This window comes from Heliangelus exortis, chromosome 6 (assembly GCF_036169615.1).
Source record: "Heliangelus exortis chromosome 6, bHelExo1.hap1, whole genome shotgun sequence".
In the NCBI taxonomy this organism is placed as follows: domain Eukaryota; kingdom Metazoa; phylum Chordata; class Aves; order Apodiformes; family Trochilidae; genus Heliangelus; species Heliangelus exortis.
In genome coordinates, this window is record NC_092427.1 from 37,966,887 (window position 1) to 37,990,409 (window position 23,523).

At 43.5% G+C, this 23,523-nt stretch overlaps 2 protein-coding genes across 3 annotated transcripts; both read left to right on the forward strand.

Moving 5' to 3' along the window:
• The first annotated feature begins 653 nt into the window (after nucleotides 1–653).
• On the forward strand, nucleotides 654–12,356 carry CASP10 (caspase 10). Of its 2 annotated transcripts, none has more exons than XM_071747925.1 (10): nucleotides 654–726; nucleotides 4,759–5,092; nucleotides 5,242–5,332; nucleotides 5,859–5,994; nucleotides 6,157–6,245; nucleotides 7,329–7,365; nucleotides 8,027–8,115; nucleotides 9,643–9,754; nucleotides 10,458–10,962; nucleotides 11,479–12,356. In XM_071747925.1, the coding sequence occupies exons 2-10, from the start codon at nucleotides 4,779–4,781 to the stop codon at nucleotides 11,648–11,650; spliced, it is 1,545 nt and encodes a 514-aa protein (XP_071604026.1). In that variant the 5' UTR covers nucleotides 654–726; nucleotides 4,759–4,778; the 3' UTR covers nucleotides 11,651–12,356. The 2 variants fall into 2 exon arrangements, with proteins under 2 accessions (XP_071604026.1, XP_071604027.1); XM_071747926.1 differs by lacking the exon at nucleotides 654–726 and adding an exon at nucleotides 2,303–2,442 and having other exon boundaries at nucleotides 4,753–5,092.
• A 1,221-nt stretch (nucleotides 12,357–13,577) lies between these two features.
• Nucleotides 13,578–22,360, forward strand: LOC139797912 (caspase-8-like). The gene is made up of 8 exons (XM_071747932.1): nucleotides 13,578–13,893; nucleotides 16,190–16,519; nucleotides 16,724–16,829; nucleotides 17,155–17,293; nucleotides 18,705–18,793; nucleotides 19,486–19,591; nucleotides 20,354–20,840; nucleotides 21,422–22,360. Exons 1-8 carry the CDS (start codon nucleotides 13,787–13,789, stop codon nucleotides 21,588–21,590), a joined length of 1,533 nt encoding a protein of 510 aa, XP_071604033.1. The 5' UTR covers nucleotides 13,578–13,786; the 3' UTR covers nucleotides 21,591–22,360.
• Nucleotides 22,361–23,523: the final 1,163 nt, after the last annotated feature.

Here is a 23,523-nt window from a genome sequence, read left to right on the forward strand (position 1 = left end):
TTTTTCTTAAACCAGTGCCATATTCCTTCTGGCCTTAAAAATACGTGTCTTAAAATTACACTCATGTGTGTTCCACGTGCTGAAGTGGAGAAGTTACTGTATTGCATCAACAGAAGTTTCTGCTTTATATGTGACAGGTAATAAAATGCCATTAATTTATGTTTCTGAATATTAAAAAATGTGCTTTCTTAAAATAAAATAAACCCCAGGTGTCATTTTAAAACTCTAGGTTGCTCATGTTTCACAGGTTGAGAGAGGGATTATAAAATGACAGTTTGGAATCTTACAAGTTATTTCCTATACTAGCTGGCACACGAAATAAATAGTTTTTCTGTGGTTGTAGAAATAAGAAATGATTCCTGGAATTGTTATATTTTATATAGGGATACAATGTTAATAAATGTTACTCATTTTCAAATTAACTTCCTTTTTTTCCATTTCCCTCACTAGCTTTTGCATGTGATGAGCACTTCTGCTGCTTTATAGACAACTAAAAGCAGGGAGAATGAACCAAGAGGAGGCAGAGAGATGAGGGAAAGAAATATGGAAATTTCAAGCAGGAACAAGAAGGGGAATGGTAGGGAGAACCAGGAGAAGAGGAAGCAGAGAAAAGATTTGGAGAGGTACAGCATCAATATTGGAAGGAGAAAGAAGAAAACCAGGGAAAAGAGAGGAAGGATGTAAGGATAATAGTGGCTGTTCTTACAGGATCTAAACATGTGGTGGGTTTTTGTGGGCTGGAGTGGTGCTAACAATTATTTACTTAAAATACTAACAGAATATATTCTGTTTCTGATCATTTTGTGACAATGAAGATTTGGTTTGGGGGCTATGAACTGCTTGTGTTCTTCACTTTAGTGCATGACAGTAAATAAAGTCCATGTCCCCTTCCTTTAAGAAATGATGAAGAAATGCTGCTTTGACAACTAGAGGCTGCTACAAATAACAGTAAAAAAGGGATTCTCTGCCTGCTTGGGTTGGGAGTGATCCCAGCCCTTTAATGACCAAATGGGGACATGCCATCTATTGTGCAGCACCCATGGGTGTCACTTACTGATCTTCTACACTCGTGTCTTGACCCTCAGCAGATGTTAAGCTGTAGCAGTACTTATCTGGTGATAATTCATCTGGGCAGTGGTTTTTCCCTTGTCATCTCTTTATGGAGTGGTGTGTGAGTTGTATCAAGTTGTGTCTGTGTTACAGGTGGAGTAGCCAGAAGGGGGAAAAGAATTCTGGATCCATCACGGTTCAGGGTGTTAGCAATGTTTAACAGGAATGGTAAAAGTGATGTCATGGTGGAATTTCATGGTCAGGGTCTGCCAAAGTGTCTGGTTTTCTGAGCCTGCTGTTGAGCAAGATAAAGGGAGTCACTCCTCTGCTCAGTGTTACCAGTGCTTGGAACAAGGCTGTCAGGCTCGCAGCTCCAGGACACTGAGTTTCACTTTTGCTTTCTGGTAACTAAAATAGAAATGGCTTGTACATCTGTGTGTGCTGGGCATAGGGAAGAGAGAATTGGCAGGGTATGGGTGATGCCTTTCAGTGGCTCAGAAGTTGTGCCTTTGTGGCAGGAGATCCTGTGGTGTTTTGCAGCAGTTAAGTTGTGTGATTTTTTTTTTTTCATTTTTTTTTTCTCAGCTGCCCGCATTGCTGTGGCTAAGCCATAAATCCAGTTCACTTTGTAGAGTTAGATACCTGTGTCTTACAATGATTGCCTTTCTGTACATGCCGTATTTTAGTATTCATGTGACTCTTGAGGCTGCATTTTCAGTGTTTTGCAGTATCATAAGAAACGGGATTCGATACTAAAACAGCAGCATGATTTAGCAAAATTTGTGCTTTTTTGCTACTCAGTTACTACTAAATTTCTGAAGAAGAGTTCGGCAGGCAGTCAGAGTTGTCCCTGTCCCCCTCTAGACCGCAGAATAACCTTCGGATTCTCGGTCTGCTCTCTCTGTTGCTCTTTAGGGTTTGTTACATGTGGCGCTGTATGAAAGGGAGCTGGCTGGATAGAGGACTGCTGACTCACTGCTGACTCACTGCTGCCTGAGCCAAGCTGCTGTTTCCGTGTGGTTTCGGTGTTGGACAGCAGCGGCTCTTTGCCAGGAGGGCTCTTCCCAGCCGGGCTCCACCGGCGTGGGGCCGTGGAGGTTCGGAAGTGTCAGCGGAGCTGTCGGGAGCGCCGGGGAGCGGTACCCCCAGGCGGCCTGACCGCCTTCCTGCAGTCGGTGCCGGAAGTGTTGCCGGTGCTGTTTGCTGATTCAAACCCAGCTCCGAGGCCGGGGCGGGAGGTTGGAAAACCCCGAGGGCGGGCCGAGGGGGAAAGCAGCCCCCCTGGGCCTCGGCGCTCCGGCACCTCCCACCGGGAAGCGACGCGAGAGGAGCACAGCGCCTGCCCCAGGGTGGCTGCGAGGGGAGGCGAGGCGGTGGGTATCCGTGTTGGAGGTAAAGAGAAACAAAAAACCGAGGGGTTGGAACTGAAGCGGAGAGGAAACGCAGGAAGGCTTCGGCTTTCGAGTCCGGCGCCGAAATCCCGCTCGTTTCCGATGTTGTGCAGCCTCCCCCGGGGCTGGAGCGGAACGCTCGGCGTGCTGCGGGCTGAGCCTCGCCGTTCCCTTTTGCTCCCTGGGTTTGAATTCTTAAATCTCAGGCTGGTGATGCCTCGGTCAATACAATCTTAGAGGGGTAAAAAAAAATCCTAGTAATTTGATAATCCTCATTGCTTGTTTTACGGGATTGTTCCTTCTTTCTAAATCAGGGACGTTGATCCATCACTTTTTTGAGTGTCGATGTTCTTTCTGCCTGTTGATGTCCCCTTATTCGGGTGAGCCAGGGCCAGTCTGTAGAGCAGGGAGGTCTGGGCCGCTGGTTCTAGTGCTGGGTGTTAGCATTATCTTCTTTTGCCGGAACAAGGGTTGGTGGGTGGCTCCTTTTCCTTCTTTGCTTTAGGACTCGTTTTTACCGTGATATTTTAGAAATTACTTGTGAAGCTCCAGAAGTCGCGGAGGGTTCTGAAAGCCCCGCAGCGGGAAGATGAACAGCGGCGGAGCAAGCAGGGAGCCCACGGTGTTTCCTTTCGTTGCAGTGCGGGGAGAGAGCGGCAGCCCCGCCTGCCCTCATCAGGGAGCAGGGGAGAGATTACAGGCAGCTGGGACGCCTTGGAAAGTCAGAGTATTCCAAACTCAAGAAAAAAAATCCTTGGAGTGAAAAAAAAAAGCTTTCTAGGAATGGCAGTAAGACAGACTTAAACTGTTTTAAAGATAGATGATGGGATTTGAACTGGATCTTGCATAAGTTGCTGCTGAAGTGGCTATATCCATCTAGGGTACCCGCAACCCGATCCTGTTCTCTTAAAGCAGTGATTTTTTTTTAAACCAATTTAGTTGAAATCACTAGCTCTCAATTCTGAGTTATGTCAGTTTGAACCTGGCTTATATAGGGTTGTTAGTTTAGGCAGTGATCGGTTTAACCTAAGCTGTTGGTTAAACTTAGTTGATTAAAGCATCTAAATAGTATCTTAAAGTAGCTTGTAGCTAAATGAATTTAAGTCCAATTTACTGTGAAGTGATGCAGTTTCTGTGTGTAGATAACTGGCCAAGATCTGAACCTCTCTGATAGCAGCTTAAGTGAAGAGGGTGTCACACAACACATGGGGTTTCGTACGAGGAAAGAAGGAATGAGAAGAACTGTTATTAAGCTATGTGAGAGTAAGTCTGGATACAGGAAAAAGCAGTCTGACCTCTGGGGTTTTTTGCACAGGCTCCAATTTGTGACTTAGGGACAGGACACAATTCAGGATTCCTGAGTTCTGTCAAACCTCTTTCCTAATTGGGCATCTGTACTTGGGAATTATGTTTTCTTTCTGCTGCTGAACACAAAAATGCATCAGTCCTTGTGTCCCCATGTGCTATCCTATCATCTGTGGTTTATCTGCTGAGCTGTCCTTCCAGATACCTTGGAATCAGAGGTTCTGTCCCTAAGCCACTTCCCTGATTTGTTTCTTTTGTGCTCCCTCACATCCAAAGCTTAGCTGCTTCCAGCTGCTCCAAAGGAAAGGTCAGAGACCTACCTGCCCATTTGGGCAGAAGACACTGAAGCATCTTTTTACCCTCACAGCCTTCTACAGGCAGACAAGATCTGCCTAGGTTATGTGGAAGAATGGTGGTTAGACTCTGTTAAACTTGAGTAAGATTGACTTGCTTGTGCAGAGACTGAGCACTAAGCACTGTTATTGCCTGTAAGGGAGGCTTCAGGGTTTCCCTGTGTCAAACGTGAAGCAGAGTGTGGTAGCAAGATATGACAGAGTGGATGGGTGGTTCCCCAGCTACAGGTTGGGTGTCAGGCTTGTAGCAGCTAACACCTCCAGGCTACAGCCAGAGAAGAATGGGACCTCAGACCAAGGAATGTGTGTGAAACACTGCACTGTCTCCACTGAGAGCTGCAAGAAGTTGCTGCAGGCTCTCATCCCATCTACAAACAGGAGAGAAGCAAAGATCTGAGGGTGGAAGATATTTGAAAGAAATAGAGGCCATCTAGCCCAGATTTCTGCTCAGAGGAGGGTTAACTTTCAAGTTTAGACTGGATTGTTCAGGTCTTCTGCCAAGTCTGGTCTTTGTTATCATCTTGTGTTTAGAGAAGGAACTAAGTTTCAAATATATCTAGAAGGAAGCTCCTCTCCTGCAGAGAGTGCTTCCAAAGAGCTGTTGGATGAAATCCTATTTGCAAGTGTTCCTAGTGTTTGCTTTCTGCTTTCAGGCAGAGACACTGTTGGTTCCAGCAACATGGATGATGACAGCAGCTGGAGGTTCCGTAAGCAGCTGCTCCTTGTTGATGAAAATCTCATGGCTGAAGAGGTAGCAGCTTTAAAATTTCTCTGCACTGACTTACTGCCCTTTGGTAGACTGGAAAATGTGAAGTCAGCCCTGGACATCTTTCAGCTTCTGATGGCTGAAGATTATCTGAACGAGGAAGATAATTTCATACTAGCTGAACTCTTATACAGAATTAACTGCCACTCCTTGCTCAGGAAACTTGGTTATTCCAAGGAGAAAGTGCAGGAATGTCTGCCTGAGAAGGGAAGAGTGTCTCTGTACAGGTAAGCTTGCAGGGGGGTTCTGTCAGCAGTGAAAACATTACTGACATCTGTGCCCTGCTGGTTTTCTTTCCATTTTTAAATTCTCAGATTTGTCTTAGTTTCTGCACCGTCTCCCGTTCTGCTTTTATCCCCCTGGGTCTCTGTTCCAGGCAGATGCTGTATGAACTGTCAGAGAACATCACCAGTGAGATGCTGAAGGAAGCTGTGTTCCTCCTGCAAAAGCGTCTCCCAAAGCAGCAGGTAACTCCTGTGTGTGAGGAGAGAGCCAGGTGTGTGTATGGTGGGAAGGGAGAAAGGAGGGGGGAAAATAGGATAACCATGAGGAGGGAATTGTTTGGCAAAACCCACCAAATTCTCCCCTCACCTGTCCACAGCTCCCTCCTGTACTTACTTGCAGCTATGCCCTCTTCTGCCAGTCCACAGTCTTGCATTAGGTCATCAAGGGATGACAAATCCAATCTTTGCCCTGCTTGAGCCTCCTGCAGAGGAGATTCGTGTTCCATGTGTCACTGGTTTCCCAGCAATAAAGCCTTCTTGAAACCAAGAATCATCAATAGGGGTTGGGTGGGTCTGTTTGAACAAGATCATGCCAAATGATCACGGGATCAGTAGCTTTTTGTGGAGCAACATTCCCACCTCCCACAGTGGTGTAACATTGACTGCTTCTTGTTGGGAAGCAAAGCAGATGATGTGATTGTTTGAGGCAGACAGGTTCTGAGCTCTCAAGAATAATAACTATATTGTGCTTTCTCCTTTTGGCTGTCAGTCTGCCCTGGAATTGATGATTTTATTGGAAAAACAGGGCCTTGTAACTGACAGCAATGTACAGGTGCTGGAGGAACTCTGTGTGAATGTTTCACCTGATCTCCTGGAAATAGTCAACTGCTACAAACAGGCAAAAGGTGAGAAATTCAGTGTCAGGGAGTAGGTTTGCTAAAATGCAGGGAGCACTAGAAGAGTCTGAGCAAGTCAGTCTCAAGCTCCACATTTGCCTAATGTGCAGATTCACACAGTTCTAGTGAAAGGCACGTGGCTTCTCACATTTTGTCTCTTTCTGCTTTCAGTGTCACTGCCTCAGCAGGAAAACACTCTGCCCATCAAGGAATCCTCCCTGTCTCACACTGGAGATGTCAGAGTACTTGCTAACTCACAGGTACTTAGTGCCAGCTTGGGTTTTTTGTCTTTTGGGAGCTGTTTTTTTTCTTGTCTGAATTTTGAAACCGCACTGGCTGTGAGATTTTTTTTTTTTGCCACATCTTCTGAATTGGTTTAGGAAGGAAATAACTTACTTGTTCAACAAGAAATACAGCTGCACGTGGGATCAAAGACTGGAGGTCAAAAATACTACTCTTGGTCATGAGCAATTGGGGGAAAAAATAACATTAGGAGGAGAGTTGAGGGAAAAAGCAAGATGGGTGCCTTCTAAAGAATGCATCAGTCAGTTGGTGCTGCTGTTCAAAGTTTTAGCTGGTGAACACTGAACCATCTCTAAAGGCTAACACCATTCTTTGATGATCATTTTCTTAATGTCCCAATGTCCTTGGTCAGTTAAACCCCTCCTCCAGCTCCATGATGAATCAGAGTGGGAAACTTCTCAGGGCTTCTCTGATGGCTTTTTTGGGGGGGCAAGGGGAGAGGAAAGGAGGGAACTTCAACCTAGGTGATCTTTCTAAGGAGACTTCCCAGAAATGAAGCTTCAGTAGGCAAGAGCCAAAGAAAATGAGCTATTTAACATCAGAAGGGTTTGGGGAAGCCTTCATACATGTCACTTTGCACAGTAAGGAATGAATATGATTTTGTGAAGAAACCATAGAAGTCTCTTTGGCATCTCTGCTAGAAGTTGTCTCTTAGGCAGGAGTGGAATCACTAGCTATAATGATTTACACTCAAATAACTGACCATGCTGGAGACTTTATATGTTGGAACCTTTATTTTGTTTATGGCAACTGCCAGCCCCTGTAATGAGAGCATCATCTGGAAATGAAAGAAAAAAATTGCTCTTTTCCTTTATCATTAGGAGAAAATATAGTTGTTTCCAGCTCTTTGGGGTTTGCTGTACTGGGGAAGTCTTTTGTCATTTCATTGTGAAATGCTTTTCTGCCCTTAGGAATTCAGTATTTTCCCTACTCAGACTTAAAAGAGCTTTGCATTAAGCTTGTTTTGCTAAAATCACTGCGAAAACTTCTTACTTATAATGATTTTTAACACAACATTCCCTGTTTCCCTCAAAAAACAGGTGACCTCGTTCCAATCTCTCAGCTCTAATATTAATGGTAAGAAGTTCTGAAACTATGTTTGGTTTTAATTACCTTTATGTTTAATGGTACATCCCTGCACTTTCTCTGGGAAATTCCTGACGTTTGGTTTGATGCAACACACTGACTTTGCTGTCTTCTTGGAAGAGTCAGTTGCTTGCTGCAGAAATAGACTTGAGAGATTTCTGTTCTTACATGAACGAGACAAGAGAAAACTGGCAAGTCCTGTGTATTTGGTCTATTTATTAGAAACTAACGTGCTTTCTGGAAAGTGAGATACAGGCTGTTTTGGGTTAGATATAAAAAGATTACTTCTTGAAAAAGAAATTTTCTGTTTAAATATCCCTTTGGAGGACAAGACAATGGGACACTTGTGACTGTTGATAAAACAGAGGTATTAATTTTCCCTTGTACCATGGATATTTTTGTTCCACAAGACCAATACAAACAGAAACATTGCTTTTGTCACAAAAATATATATATATAATAAAAGTAGCATGGAGACATGTTCAGAATAGATCCTTTGAGTGTGACAGTGCTATGTCATACGGAGGGATTATTCCTTTCAATAAAACAGGATTTCAAGTTAAAAAGTGCTGTATTTTAGCTAAACTCCTTTTTTGCTACATCTACTAATATTAGATTTCCCTTCACTAATATCCATGCTGTGTTTTCCTAGATAACAAAGCAGCAAATCTTACACAAGGCTTCTCTGAAATGCACCTGGAGCTGCCTGGAGGATTGAACAATGCAAAAAATGAATCCAAGGTTTGAGACAACCTCTTAAATCTTTCTTTTTGAACGCCTATGTGTGTGTGAGGTGCTCATCCTTGAATGATATGTGTTATGCAAGGACATGTGAGATGTCTGTGTGTTTTAACAAGTTTTTTGAGTTGTCTGATCAACTGGAACATTTTGGAGAATATTTGAACCTTGGAGGCCAGAAACACCAATACTGGAAGGTGTGGTGGAGGCAACACAGGTGTAATACCTCTGGTGTTACCCAGCCAGCAGTGTGTCTGCTTGGCTTCCTGACACAGGCAAAACATTTGATGTTTTAGAAAGCTGCACAGTTTGGAGATGGCAGCAGAATGTGCAAGACATGGAGACAAACAGCTTCTCAGTTCTCTCTCTCTCTCAGTCTGGCTTAGAAAAAACTTCAGGGCATCTTGAAATGAAAAGAGATCAGGGGTAGCATGCAAAAACCTTTGAGAAGAATAGAACAAGGCACAAGTTTTTAGGAAGCTATTGCAGGCAAGAACAACCTTTCTTCAATAAACCAGAGGTCTTGGTACAGAAGAAAAGACCCCTTCTGTGAGATCCCTTCTTAGAAGCCCTTTGTGCACTCTGGAACCTGGTACAGCAGCACAGCCACTGAATTCTCCCTCTGGCTTCTTCCTTCTGATGAGCATGAATACAGAGGGAGCAAGTTGCTGCATTTGTTTATAGCTATTTAATTGTTTATAGCTATTTAATTTCTTGAAGTTCTATATTCAAGAGCTTCTAAATTCAAGCACTTCCATTTTTTGAAGTGCTATAATGTGTTTTTTTGTCAGCCAGTGCTCAGACTGCTGTAGTGACAGTTCTTACTGCTGGTGGAAGAGCTTGCAGTGCTACTTCCATTTTCTTCACTAGAAAGCACCAAAGCAGGTGTTGTTTTTCTCTCCAGTGAGCAGAAAGGAACTGTAGTGGTGCAAGGTTTTTGTTTTCTATCCAGGGCTGGAATTAAAGATCTGGTGACTTCTCAATTTTTAAAACATTCTGAGGAGGTAACTTTTAAGTCTTAGCAAAACTGCTTGTGTGACAGCTTTATGCTCTTCTGAGATCTCTGTTCTGCTTGCATCTTTTTTTCCAGTGGATCAGTATGAACCACCTGCTCCAGGTATTCATTCACTCAAAAAACAACTCGAATGTCTAACATCCTACAGCATCCTTGTGAACCCTCTGCCATCTGAAGTGAAAGTATTGGCATGGCATTGGGAACAGCTGGGGCCTTCTATCCCCATCACCAGTTCAGAGTTTGGCTGCTGAATCCCTTCCTTTTCCATCCAGGTGGCCAGCCCAGCTGCTAAGCCTTTCCTCTGCAGTTTGGTAATATGGAGACAGGGTGTGCTTGGGCCTTCACCCATGGCTTTTCACACAAGGAGGCACCCACGAGGTCCACCTTTTCAGAAGTAACCCACAGGCTTAGGTGCCTCTAATTTTTGGATGCAGATTTTGAGACGTGTTAAGGAAATACGAGTAAAACGAATAAATTTTTGGAGGCTGTAAGCTTTTTTCCTGTCCTTTATACAGAGCATGACAAGCTACAAAATGGATGGACCACACAGAGGATTCTGTCTTGTTATTAATAATGTTGAGTTTGATGGATCTCTCCCGGAGAGGAAGGGCTCTTGCAAAGATGCTGGTAAGTTACTGAAGAGAGATTTTTTTAAGGATTAGTCTCTCTGTTTCCCTGTGCTAGTTGATTGTCTACTTTTGCTCTATATTTTATTGTCAGTATTTTAGTTAATACTCTTGAAGAACAAAATGTGTTTGGTACGTGTTAAATTATGTCATTTGTGTATCCTAGGGGTAAGCAGTTAAAGGATGAGCAACCACTGTGATAATGATGCAGCTGGATCATTTCTAATAGTTTTAAGGATCACTTTTTACTTAGCCTTTATTTGTACTGAGGAACTGAAACTGATGTCAACCATCACCATAATAGAATGAGAAATTCTAAGACTAAGCAGCTCTACATACTTTTATTTTAGTCTTTTCACTCTACTGATCTGTGGGATATGAATCCAACAGTCAAAACTGCAACTGGAAAATAATTATGTGAGGAAGGTTTTGAAAGATCTGATCTGAAGCTTCCTCATGTTTTCAGATGTCCTTTGTGAGCTCACCTAGTGCATCAGTATAGAAAGTCCAGGAACTCTGTGTTTGAGCTGATGCCATCTTTTTTTATTTCAGTTAACCTTTAGTTGACATCAATGTAAGGATGAGCCTGCTGCAGAAGTGTCTGGGTGTAAGGTCTTTCCTGGTTCAGATCAGCTTGCATGGTGCCTTCATAAAACAGTTTTCTACTGCCTCGATTTTTCCTTTTGTCTTTCTTTTAATCACAGGAGAACTGGAGAGAGTATTCACGTGGCTTGGTCTGGATGTGAGAATTTACAAAAACAAGACATCTAGGGAGATTAAAGAACTCCTGGAAAGCTGGCAGCATTTCCCAGGTCACAAAGACAGGGACTGTTTTGTGTGTTGTATCCTGTCTCACGGAGAGTCAGGAGCCATCTATGGGAAAGATGAGGTGCTCGTGTCAATCCGCACCATTATGTCCCACTTCACTGCCAAGCAGTGCCCACAGCTGGCTGAAAAACCCAAACTCTTCTTTATCCAAGCGTGCCAGGGCAAGGAGATCCAGCAGCCTGTCCCCATTGAGGCTGATGCACACGTTCCCAACGTGCCTTCCACACCACAGAGTGTTTCTCCTTCTGAAAGCATTCCTGAAGAGGCTGATTTCCTCCTGGGAATGGCCACAGTTGATGGCTTTGTCTCTTTCCGGCACATTCAGCAGGGGGCTTGGTACATCCAGGCCCTGTGCAGCAAGCTGGAGCTGCTGGTACCAAGGTAAATACGTTGCTAGCTCTTCCATGAAAAAATGGGAAGAACTTACCCTTTGGGGTTTTTTGTCTCCAAAGGCAAATTCACATAGGAATAGTGATCCATGTCCTGAGATGAACAGAATTGGTTAACCTGAGGATATCGGCTTGCCACTGATAAATTTACATTAACACTGCTAGATGCCATACAGATAATTTGGAGAGTGCAAAGGTTTATGTAGGGAACCTCAAAACCACCCACCTATATTCTTTAAGGCAGAGCCATCTGTTGTTTGAGTGGATTTAGGTAAAAAATTTTACTCTGTTATTTTTCTTTACTGAATCAAGCCAGGCAAAGTAAGAAAAGATCTTTTGTGTTTAAAGTGACTCAAAAACAAAAGAGGAGAAATTTGGACTAAAGGTTGTATTTTCTTTTTTCTATTTTAAATGTTTATACTGTATCTTCTAGATGATCCCAGAGGTGCTACATGGAGTCCCAGCTTCTCAATAATTTATTTCTCTATTTTTGCTTTTCTGGCTGCAGGGGTGAAGATATTTTGTCAATTCTTACAGAAGTTAATGAGGATGTGAGCAGACGTGTTGACCGCTTGGGGACAAAGAAGCAGATGCCCCAACCAGCATATACCTTAAGAAGAAAAGTTATATTCCCAATACCTAAAGAGCCTCCTCCTTCACAGCAACACCGAGGCTTCTAAAACACATCCCTTTGTCAGCACATCTCATGTAAACACAGTTCACTACACTACCTCTTTTAAGGCAGTTACCTCAGTCCTACAGAACTGTTAGCTTCAAAGCCAGTTTTTATTACCAAGCAAACTATGAAATTGGAGGAGACACTATTAAAACAATCCACGTGCCAGCTGTTTCCATCACCTGTATATTTACACTTAGCAGGACTGGGTGAAGCATGCTTTTCTAACACATACCTGCACAGGTTGAAGATACAAAAGTGTATTTCTGACAGTCTTAAGAGTCACAGGCAGCCTTTCATATCTAAACCAGGATTGTTAATGGTTTGGTTTAGGCTCATTGTGTTTTATTTTGCAGGCTGACAATCCTGCCTCTACATCCACTAGTTGTGTTCACTGAGAAAGACAAAGGTGGTGTTTTCATATCACTTCTCAGGGGAGAATTTAGAGTAGAAGATCTACATGCCATAAAACGTGGCACTCAGTAGAGTATAGGTTTGGTACACTGGTCAGCTTTGTTAAGCATTAATTTCTGATTATTCTTTTTTAAGATCCAAAATGCACATGAGAATCAAAGCTCCTTTGCTGCTTGAGCTCGTTAGACTCACTTTGTGAGTTCACTGAAGTAGTGTCATGATGTTTTGTTACAAGCAATTACTGTGAATGCTTGCTTCCTTTCTGCTTTTTACTGCATTAAATTTATACTCCTTTTAAGTGCTTGGTGAGCTACAAATTATGTCCTGAAGTAAGACTTCTCATTTCTGACTGACTCCTGGACTTTGTTGCTGGACTGCATGAATCAGTGGGGCTTTCACTGCCTCAGGGTTTAAACCAAAGTGAAAGTTTATTTCAGCAAAACACTAGCTGTTATTTCTGATTACTGGCCATAGGTTAGGGTGAAGGTTTGAAAGAGTGCTGTTGGACACAATTTTTAGCCTGTACTATTGAGAATTTTTAGGAGGGGAGCATTGCAATGCAGGCAGTTCACTGAAACTCAGGGGTCACTTTGTGTCATGACAAATGGGTCCTTGGTGACCTGTTGCATTTGAGCCTTCTCAGTTAGCATGGCTTCCACACTTGAAGTCACATTTTTGTCCTAGATAGAAAATGTTTTATCTGTTAGTAGTATAGATAACATATAGTAACTGCTCAGCCTTGGTGCACTCTTGGTTTATATGCCTAAGTAACCATTCGGTTTGGATCAGTGCAGAGTTAACACTGACAGTAATTTTGACCTTGTTTTGAGGGATCTTGTTTTAGTTTCTAGGTTTGGTAGACAGAAAACATCATCATGTCATCTTTCTCTGTAAGATAACAGAGAAATTACCTGTTCTGGGTGGTCTCCAGTTAAATCCTAGGTAGGTAAAGGCAGTCAGAAGAGTCTAAGCTGCCCTGAGCATCCTGGGGAGAGGGATCCACAGCTGCCAAACAAGCATATGCACGCGTGCAGGCTCCTCCCCTGCACACATAAGAAGGGTTGTGACTTGTGTAACTCTGTTTGGACAGATTTAAGTGGAACTAGTGTAGAAAGAGTCTTTCTCTTGGAGAAGTTGGTATCTTGGGAAGATGATGATCTTAAAGTGGGATTTGTAACATCCACAAGTCTGTGGTATCCAGACCCTCCTGACTGGTTTTGTGCAGGAAGTGTGTATCCTGCCAAGTGCCCGTAGAGGCAGGAGTCACTGCAGCTGCTGCTTAGTCAGTACCTCAGTGTTTTAGTTTCCTCAAGACCAGCCATTCTGGGCAAAAGTAATTTTTTTTTGTCAGGCTGCTGTACAAGGAATAGACTGTGGTTTCGAAACAGTTCTAGAGGGACAAAAGCAGGATGCAGGGGAGCTGGGGGAAACTGAGAAGACTTTAAATTCTCAAAAGGACAGGACCACTTTGGGGAAGGGTGAGACAAAGAAAGAAGAAACGACACAATAAAGACAGGAAGAACAGTGCCAGGAGGGCTGGTCTTTGAAACTGCTGCATGATGGGAGACTTTATCAGGAAAGAGCCAACCAGGGCTTGGACTTCTCTACAAATACTTTCCACACTTTGCTGATCGCAGCATTCTTGCTTTTTCAAACTGCAAATGGAGTCTTGATTCATCTGAGACACAGAGGAGATGGTACAGGGAAAGAGACACTGAGGAGTGGGATGACATGGAGACAGAACCACTTTGGACCTGAAGATCAGATAGTGCCCGTGGTGTCCCTCTTTGCAGCTCCCAGCCTGTGGATAAAAGGACGACTTGAGCCAGTGAAGTGAGTCAGGTGTGTTTTCTGAGCTGGTACTAGTGTGTGCCTTTTGGAAGGAATCTCTATGCCTCATTCTGTCTGTTTGAATTTGTAAGGCTGGGTAGGATGAAATCAAGGAATGGTTCTTTGGTTGCAAAATTGTAACAAATTTCAGCTCTGCTGACTGCCTCTGTTCAAACCTCACAAGCTTCAGAGCGGGTGGTAGCTGGTACCCGGTACTGTTCCTGAACGTGTATTTCCTGCTACAAGGAAGGTGCTGGCAACCAGCAGACCATACCAGGAACTTTACCATTGAGGGTGAAGATGCTGAAAGTTAATTATTTTTTAAATTCTCTTGTAAACAAGGAAATGTTTTAGAGAAGTAGATTACGTAAGTAGTTTCAAAGGAACGTTTAGCCCCTTGGTTCCCTGTATTCACTGAGAACTGCTATGGAATCCAGTGCTTAGTTGACTTTTTCTTACTTGAAGGAATAATCTTCCATGAAAGTGCACACTGAAAGTAGGGTAGGGTGAGTTGGAGAGGGACTTGAGAGAAAGGATGTTAAGTCATGATGGATCTGGTCACACAGGAGGGCAGTGGGACTGAAATAGTTTTAAATGGAAGAAGATATAGTTGATTCAGCCTTCCCTCACTGTCTTTAATTAATGATTTATATATGTGAGGAAATATATTAGAAAGTCCTGACTATGCTGCTTAGCACGTGCTCTTAAAAGAAAAGCAAAACCTGGTTACTTTTGTGGCTTCTTTGCCGATTTACCTCACAAGCACTGTAGTGTATTACTGTAATTTCCTGTAAATGAATTTCCTGGAACTGGATCCCTAGGAGTGGCATGTGAAGCTGTTGTGATATAACCACACCCTATCACAGTTTGTGTTACACTGCTGGTAAGTCAAGTGGCAAGAGGGCAGAAGTGTAGAGTACAGGACTGTGCTTTTAGTGCCAGAGCAGGGCTCACTGTTTGTGCAGACATGTTTCACCAGTCCTCCAGCCTGTCCTCCCCTGACATGTAAAATGAACATTTCCTTTGCCAGAGAGATTTACTTTTATAAGCCTATGCCTTGCATCTTAAACAAAAGTCACAATTTATGTGAGGAGAAGAAACAAAAACAAAACTTCATAACTACCTACCAAGAAAGTATTCTTCTGTTTCCTGGGTGGCTATAAAATTAACCAGATGTGAGATCACTGAAGTGTGAGATTAAGCACATGTGACACATTCAGATACTGGTGGTTTTGTGGTGATAGGGGCTGAATGGGAGTCGGGTAAGTTTAAAAGTTCAATTTGAGGAGATTTAAAGAAAACAGCACCTGGGGGCAGAGCGTGAGTTGTATGTGTTGCAGCAGAACATATTTTGCTGGTTTAACAGGTTTTTGATAGACACACAGGTTTAAGATTCACTTGTATTTTCACTCTTGCTAACTAACAATGCTGATCTAGGGTATTCCCCAAGAAGCTGCTTTGCTGTCCAGTGGTCCTGGAAGGCAAGAGTACTACAATTGTCCACTAATTGTAATTAATTTTTTAATATATATTTACAATAGCAGTGGTTCAGTTAGTCAGCTGGGCTACCTTGGAGTTACTAGCCCTGGTACTGGTATTAGCAGAGGAGGGAGGTCTTTGAAGCATCAGGGTGAGGTAGCTGGAAGGTTTGCACGTTGTATTCTTAATTCTTGTGCTCCAAAGCTGGATCCATAAACCAAGTTTAATATTTCTGAAGCTGACAGAGCAAGTGGTGGAGAAGGGAGGTGATATTTCATGATCAATGAAGCAGTTTGACAAAAATTCTCCTGGCCTTTTTAAAGGGTTGGCATGATCTGTATTTGAATATTAGAAACTGATGGAGAGCCAAATAGCTTAGAGGAGTCACACCCATGTTTACTCTTTTTGATGGTGTAAACAGTCTCATTTACCACATAGTTTATATTTCAGACTGGCAAATGACTCTCACTCCCAAATGGGGTCAAACCTCAATAAAAACCCAAACCAAAATGAAATCAAAACAGCAGCAGCCTGTCAGGACTCTCTGTCCTGTACAGTGGTGCTTCCCTCTCTCTAGACACACCATAGGAAGTAAGAATGATCCCTGATTTTCTTTATCACTCAGTTTTTTTTACATTCCTTGGTAAGTCGAGAGAACTCAGGAGCTAAACATCAAAGCTGGGATGGCAAGGCAGCTTCTCTCTAAGGAAGTGCTTTGGGTTGTATGTATTTATTTTGGGCTATTTTACACAATGTGATACATTTTGTAAAGGTTGCAATACTGTTAGTGACAAATGCAACCACTTCTGTTTGTGTTTAGATCCAAATCCTGGTATGAAATGAGTGCAGACTTCCAGGAGCTCCTTTTTGTCATTTCCGAGGCTTTGGTCACAGATGAACTGGCAGCTCTGAAGTTTCTTAGCCTGGAGCACATCCCCATGAAGAAGCTGGAAGCCATCCAGGAGCCCAAGACTTTCTTGGAGGTGCTGCAGGAGAAAGATCTGATTGAGGTGGGGAATCTCTTCTTCCTGAAGGAGCTGCTCTACCTGATCAACCGCATCGACCTCCTGGCTGGGCAGCTGGGCTCCAGCAGAGAGGAGATGGAGAGGGAGCTCCAGATCCCAGGCAGAGCCAAGGTGTCAGAGTACAGGTAAGCACAGAAGCAGTTCTGCTGTGCACTGGCCTGTTCTCTGTCTGCACTTGTCACTTCTGAGAATCCCAGCACAGCTGTATTTACTGCCATTTTATGGCTACTTGCCGTTTTATGTTTGAGACTTTGCAGTTCAGGTGTGGAATGGTGGTGTTTACCTCATGTAACTTTCTCCATCAGTCTTTCCTTATTCTTTATTGCCAGGAAGCTGCTATATGGAATTGCAGAAAACTTGGCTCCAGATGATGTCAAGAGCATGAAGTTCCTGCTCCAAGAAAAAATACCAAAGAACAAGCTCCAGGATGATGCTGTAAGTGATCTCTAGCTTTCTTGCAAGGCTTGTTCAGAGTCTGCGAGTTCTTGTAAGAGAGGAAAGAAAAAGCAGTCTGCTCTCACCAAAATCTGTTGTTGAAAGGATCAATGTTAGCTGATAGCAGCTGAGTGAAAGAATAGACCTTTTTCTCCTCATTCTGTCTTTTTTTCTGCTCTTTCTTGTTCTCGTGTTCCTGTTTTCCCTCCACCATCTGTCTCTCTGATCTTTCCTTTCTGAAAAATCCATCATGCTCTTCTTTTTGGTTTTGCCTGGCATTTGTAAGACATGTATGAGTTTGGGTTCTGTGTTTTTGTTTTCCCAGTCAATGTTGAAGGTCTTCCTGGAAATGGAAAGAAATGGTATAATTAAAGATGGTGACCTGGTAATGCTGAAAGATATATTAAAGAGATTTAGAGCTGACTTAAAGAAAAGAATTGTTGCCTATGAAGAAAAACAAAAAGGTAAATTATTTCATCTGCTGTTTCAGAGTGAAACTGTTGTTTTGTTGGGGTTTTTTTGTTATTGTCATGGCTCCATCCTTGGCAACTTAGGATTCCAGAGATAAAAAAGAGACCTTACAGTATCCTAGGACAGAAGAGCAGCTATTGGTACCTGTGGCTTTTGAAGTTTTCTGCTACTTCATTATCCCATCGTATTGTCTTATATCTCTCCTTGAAACACTCTCTGTGCCTTGTAAATGATCTGCTTCTCCCTCTTCTTCACCTTAAATGCAATTTTTCTCTTTAGGAAACAGTGCAGTGCTGATTTTGGACCAGGACAGCTTTCAGTCACTGTAAGAGACTGGTGGTAACAGTTGCTTTGGGGAAACTGGTGTTGTGAGATTGTCTGCATCATTTTCTGTTAGCCAGGCTGTTTGCTTTTAGTCAGTGTCCCCAGGTACCAGGCACTTGGCCAAAGTGTAACCATTAGCATTCTGTACCAGGTGGGAGATCACAAGGACTTCAGTGTACCTGGGCTGTTGCAGCTGAGTTGGTGACTTGTGACACCACAGCTGGGCCTTACTCTTTGAGAACCCAGACATGTCAACCAACAGCCACCAAGACCTGTGACATTTTTCCCCAGAACCTCCTTTTGGATGGCTCAGGACGTGTCTTTCCTCTCTGCAGCCCAGGCAGTTCCCTGCAGAGATACCAGCTAGTTTCCCCAGCATGTCTTTGTGCTGCTGAGCTGTGTGTGTGTCTCTAAAAGGGCAGAAGCAAGCCTTGTGTCAGGGGAATGCCTTTCTAGCAGTATTGTTATTACTCTCTCCCCCTTGGTGAGTAGAAAAGGAGTATGTTTAATCTTGTTTCCCTGACAAACTGTGTTTAAACACATCTGTGTCATTTACAAAAAGGGTACTGTGGTTGATTTCTTTGGGCAGAGCCATGGGGTTGATAATTTCTTCACTTATTTCAGGCAGTGTTATTCAAAGTAGTGTTTTGGGCTTTGGGGAGGTCTCCCATGAGGCTGATATTCTGCATCCTTGGTGTGTCCACCCAAACACTGAAGTTCTCTGGAGAAGAGACAAGGGCCTCAGAAAGAAAGAAACTCCTCTTGCATTTACATTCCCCATAGTGGAGAAGGCCAGATGACTGGTCCTGGGGTGACTGCTCACATTCAGCCTTTTATTATCTGGATCTTGCTACCAGTAAAAGAGTGGAGAAGGAATTCAGCAAAGTTCTGAACAGCCTCAGTGACCAGCAGTCTGTGAAACTGGAACCCTGCTTGGCCCTACAAAATGATGGTGTCTTAGGGATGTGGAAACACCTTCCTCCTCACTCCTTGCACTGCTTTTTTTCAGTGTTGAAACATGCACAGTGGAATATTTATCTTTTTAGCCCTAAAATGTTCTGTTTACCTTCTCCCTCTTAGAAAATAAGTCCAAGGAAGAACTCTGCTACCCAGTGCCTGTGTTTGGGCATCCATCAGTACAAGGAGCAGAGAGCCAGACACTGCACCTGGTGAGAAATACCTAAAGATTGCCTTAAAAGCTTTTACCCAGGTCCTGGGAATGGGGGGCATGAATTCTTAAGACTTAGCAGGTGGAGGAGCTGAAAGGCAGGGGTTCTGTCTCCATATGTGGGCCTTGGGACAATTCCTTCTTTTGAAAACAAGACCAAGCCTTGTTCCTCTGTGAGGCCCTGTCTGTCAGCAAGCTCCTAGGCAAGAAATGAAGGAAGAAAAAGCACAGTAATGGTAATGCTGACTGGGACATAAAATTCCTGTCGAGGATTCTCCTGGACCAGATGGAAAGAAAACAGCAATCTGTTACCTCACTAGGAAACCCACAAAGACCCTCAGGGGGAGAGCTTTTCCTCTGCATGTGCAAATTTGTGTTTCTGGATATTCTGCTGTGTCAAAATCACATCCTAACCATTGGGACAGAGGAGGGGGGATCCAGGGAGACAAAGCAGATCTCTCTCCCCTTAATGGGATAACCCCTTTTTAGGGGAGAGAAGGGTTTCTTTTATTTATTTTATTTATTTATTATTTATTTATATATTAGAAGGTTCTATTCTTGGGCTCTTCCTTTCCTGTATCCTGGCTCTCATGACTTTTTTGCACCTGGACATAAAGGCCCACCAATCTCAGAGGATATTTCTCTTTTGGATACTTGGCACTGCTGTCTTACCTGCTTGCTTTGTTTCTACAGGAAACATATAAAATGGAACATATCCCCCATGGTTACTGTCTGATTCTTAACAATTACAAGTTTAAAAATCCATGTGAAAACAGAGAAGGAACACTGAAAGATGGAGGTAAGTACTTTTACAACCAAATGACTGGTTTGTTTTTTCTCTGGTAAGTCTCTGAAGGAATTACCTAGTCTTTTCTCATAGGGAAAATCATGTCCGTTGTGTTACTTTGCCCCCAGCATATGCAAGGTTCACTTTTAAGGTAAACAAGAGTTTATCTCAAAAAAGTAAATTCTGTTTCCTGAAAGCAGACATCACTGGGATTTTAACTCCATCCAGCCTGTCTGTGTGCTCCTTGCTTCCCAGCAGCCTTCTCACCACTCACACAACAATTAAGCCAACACCTGCTGAGAATCTCCATAGCATTATTTAGCAGCTACCCTGCCTTCCTTCTTGCTGCATCAGTTCTTCTCACAGAATGAGGGATCTGCTGCATTTAAGAGTGACAGAATTTGTTATTTTAAAGAGGTACCTCTACTTTATAATTGGCTAAGTGTTGTTCTTGAGCATCTGAGATTACTCTGCAATGCAGAACTAGAGCTTGCTTTAGCAGAGTCAGATTCACTAATTTGTACCACTTAATGGGATAACCTGAAACCTATTTTTATTTTAGACAGCGTGATGCTTTAACCAGTTGTGTTTAAAAAAACAGTGATGAGGCATTTGGGGTTTTCTAGTTAGATTTGGCAGGCTAAGAGGCAGTCAGGTGAGTTTATTGGTAGGGTCTGAACACTTCTGTTAATACCTGCTCTGACACACTGATGTTTCAGCATCTTCCTTGCCACTGATGATGTTTAACAAGTGCCTTCTGACTTTTTTCCCCAGAGGCTGTCAAGAGGGTCTTTCAGTGGCTTCAATTTGTGACAGTTGAGCACATGAATCTAGAAGCAGAGCAAATGTATGCAAAAGTTAAAGAATACAGCAAAAAAGACCACAGAAACATGGACTGTTTCGTTTGCTTCATTTTTTCCCACGGTAAAAAAGACAAAATCCGTGGTGTTGATGGTGAGTTTGTAAACGTTAAAGACTTGGTTTCCTGCTTCAGAGGATCTAATTGTCCTTCTCTTGCTGGCAAACCCAAGCTGTTTTTCATCCAGGCTTGTCAAGGCTCTGAAAGTCACGCAGCTGTCACAGTAGCAGGTGACTTTCCCGAGCGCCTTGAGGCGGATACTGTCCCGTTTTCCATCCCTGACCTGGCTGACATTCTGGTGGGCACGGCTACAGTGGAGGGCTACGAGTGCTACCGCTCCGGAGACACTGGCAGTGTCTACATCCAGTGCCTCTGTGACAAGATGGAGCTGCTTTGCCCGCTGTAAGTACTGCTTGTCACCTTCTGCAGATAAACCGAGGGTTGCTCCCAGGCTGCCTGTGGCATAACCAGGCTTGTGGTGCTGAAACATGACAGATAAAGAGACCTGTGTATGTGCACGCCTGTTTTCTACCATTTTTTAACTGAGAAATAGTTTTTCTTCCAGTGCCACGATTTTGTGTGCTTTAGTCATAATTGTCACAGTTGCCTCCCTCCCATCCCCATCGTAAACTTGATTTAGAACACAGAATTCCTCTTCACACCTCACTTTCTCACGGTGTCCAGAAGAGGGCTTGGGGAATGCACAGGTTTGGTTCTGCTTCATCTTAGTGTGCCCTTCTGAGCATAGCCAAAGTAAGGGACTGTGTTTACTGGTGAAGTGATGCTGCACAGAGATGGCTTTTATTCCCCCAGACCCACTAAATTCTGTGGTTACCCAATGGAATCTCAGTGGCAGGCAGGGTGAGAGGAAGACCCAAGCCTTCCCTGAGATGCCACATTGTTGGAGCAAACATAGATCAGGTTTTTTGCCAAGCTGCAAGTACCACGTATTTCAGTGTAACTTTTCTTCATTTTCATTCAAGCCACAAGGATCTGATGACCATCCTGACAGAAGTGAACAAGGAAGTGGGACAAAAAGTATTAAATGGATGGAAGCAGATGCCAAAGATATCATCAACTCTACGGAAGCAATTGATCTTCAAACCTCAGAATGGCAGTCAACTGAAAAGCAGACAAACACTGATGCACTAAATGAGGAATCCCATCTGGAATGGGCTTCCCCAGGAAAGAGAGCTTGCAAGAGAAGCTGTCTGGATCTGTGTCATTAGCCCCAGTCCTTCAAGGGGCTGTGGGACTAAAATTTTCCAGTTCCCATTTTTAATCAGTCTCCTGGCAAGTGGATCTGGAGCAGTTGGGTAAGGCTGCAGAGGAATACAGACCTGGCTTCCTGACCTGCAGGAGCACTGGAGTCTGTTCAGCCTGGGTTCTGAGTGAGGAAGCACTTCCAAATAGTATGATTTTTTGGGGGAATTATTGGGAATGCCAGGGGAAGTCCCATTTATTTTCAAGTTGCTGTAAGTCCCTGAAGAAAATAACAGATTCAGAATTCCAGATCCCTTTGCAGGGAGTGTGTGGAAGATTGTAACTGCCCAGAGGTGAATTATTGGCTGTCTCTGGAAGCTGAGTCATTTTTCGTGAAAAAATAACATCCCTGCCCAGGAGGATCAAAAAAAGATTATTATGATAATACAAATTTGGTTCTTTTCCTCTAAATATTTGGTTTGCTTTATATTATTAATTTACTTGGCCCAGCAGTACTGCTGTTCAGGTTTTTTAGTAGTAAGGGTTCTAATTGTATTTTTAATCAGAGTTCTTAGGGGGCAGTCTGCTTTGAATGGCAATTGAGCACTGGAAGGGAGGTCCCACTCCATGAGATCCCTTTCTCTGAGCTGCCATCTCCTCCTGGGACCTGACTTGTAGACTCTTGTTTCAGTTGTAATAAATTGTCTGGGTTTATATCAGCTTTGTTTGTGGTGTGTTTCTCTTTCAGATGAGCTGGCTGAGGGACAGCCAGCATGACAAACACTTCAGCAGCAGATCTTTCCCTCTTGTTGCAGTACTTGAAGGCAGCCACCGTGAGGGGTAGCATATTGATTATCCCCTCATTAGCAGCTGGAGAGATGGTAGGAAAGAATTAAGTGTAAGTCCAGGACTTTCCAGATAATGTCAGCTCACACCAGTGAGGCTGTTCTTACCTTGCAAACTTGTGTTCTTGAAGCAGGTTTTTTTTTTTCCTCATTCCACACAGTGTGCTGGCAGTTGCATTTTGCTGCCTTTGCCCTCTTCTACCTGCCAAGAAGAAGGGAGAATGCCCATTTTTAGTTCTGTTCACACAGGTTTCATAAATGAAAAAGAGATTTTACAAGCACCATGTGAATGTGAGATGGACCTTGGTCTTTGACATCAGTTTTATAGTTGTGTAGCCACTTCGTGTGTGAGCCTGATTTGTGCAGGCATATCAGTGCAAAGAGAAGGATCCACACCTCCTTCAGCCTGTTTACAAAACCGAACTTGTTTGGATGTGACTTGAGGGCATGTTAGCTCATGAGATGGTAAGAAGCATCTTCAGATGGTTCCACCTTGCCCCACATGCATTGAGCAACTATCTTGCATGGGGTTTTGAACATCAGTAAGCACCTCTGTGCTAGCAGGGTGAAGGCTTCTGATTAATATAGTCAAACTTTTTTCCCTCTTCCTCTCCTCTTCTCTCTTGTCTCTCTTCTCTTGTCTCTCTTCTCTTCTCTTCTCTTCTCTTCTCTTCTCTTCTCTTCTCTTCTCTTCTCTTCTCTTCTCTTCTCTTCTCTTCTCTTCTCTTCTCTTCTCTTCCCTTCCCTTCCCTTCCCTTCCCTTCCCTTCCCTTCCCTTCCCTTCCCTTCCCTTCCCTTCCCTTCCCTTCCCTTCCCTTCCCTTCCCTTCCCTTCCCTTCCCTTCCCTTCCCTTCCCTTCCCTTCCCTTCCCTTCCCTTCCCTTCCCTTCCCTTCCCTTCCCTTCCCTTCCCTTCCCTTCCCTTCCCTTCCCTTCCCTTCCCTTCCCTTCCCTTCCCTTCCCTTCCCTTCCCTTCCCTTCCTCTCCCCTTTTCCTGGAGGGAAGGGATTCTGGTTTTAAATCGCTGCTCAGTGAGAAC

What these genes read in the sequence shown, in the direction of transcription:
- CASP10 (XM_071747925.1), top strand. Translation starts at nt 4,779, where the DNA reads ATGGATGATGACAGCAGCTGGAGGTTCCGTAAGCAGCTGCTCCTTGTT. An exon ending in GGAAGAGTGTCTCTGTACAG is followed by an intron (nt 5,093 to 5,241) that starts GTAAGCTTGCAG and finishes TCTCTGTTCCAG; the next exon opens with GCAGATGCTGTATGAACTGT. An exon ending in GGGCTCTTGCAAAGATGCTG is followed by an intron (nt 9,755 to 10,457) that starts GTAAGTTACTGA and finishes TTTTAATCACAG; the next exon opens with GAGAACTGGAGAGAGTATTC.
- LOC139797912 (XM_071747932.1), top strand. Translation starts at nt 13,787, where the DNA reads ATGACATGGAGACAGAACCACTTTGGACCTGAAGATCAGATAGTGCCC. An exon ending in GCCAAGGTGTCAGAGTACAG is followed by an intron (nt 16,520 to 16,723) that starts GTAAGCACAGAA and finishes CTTTATTGCCAG; the next exon opens with GAAGCTGCTATATGGAATTG. An exon ending in ATGGAGCTGCTTTGCCCGCT is followed by an intron (nt 20,841 to 21,421) that starts GTAAGTACTGCT and finishes TTTTCATTCAAG; the next exon opens with CCACAAGGATCTGATGACCA.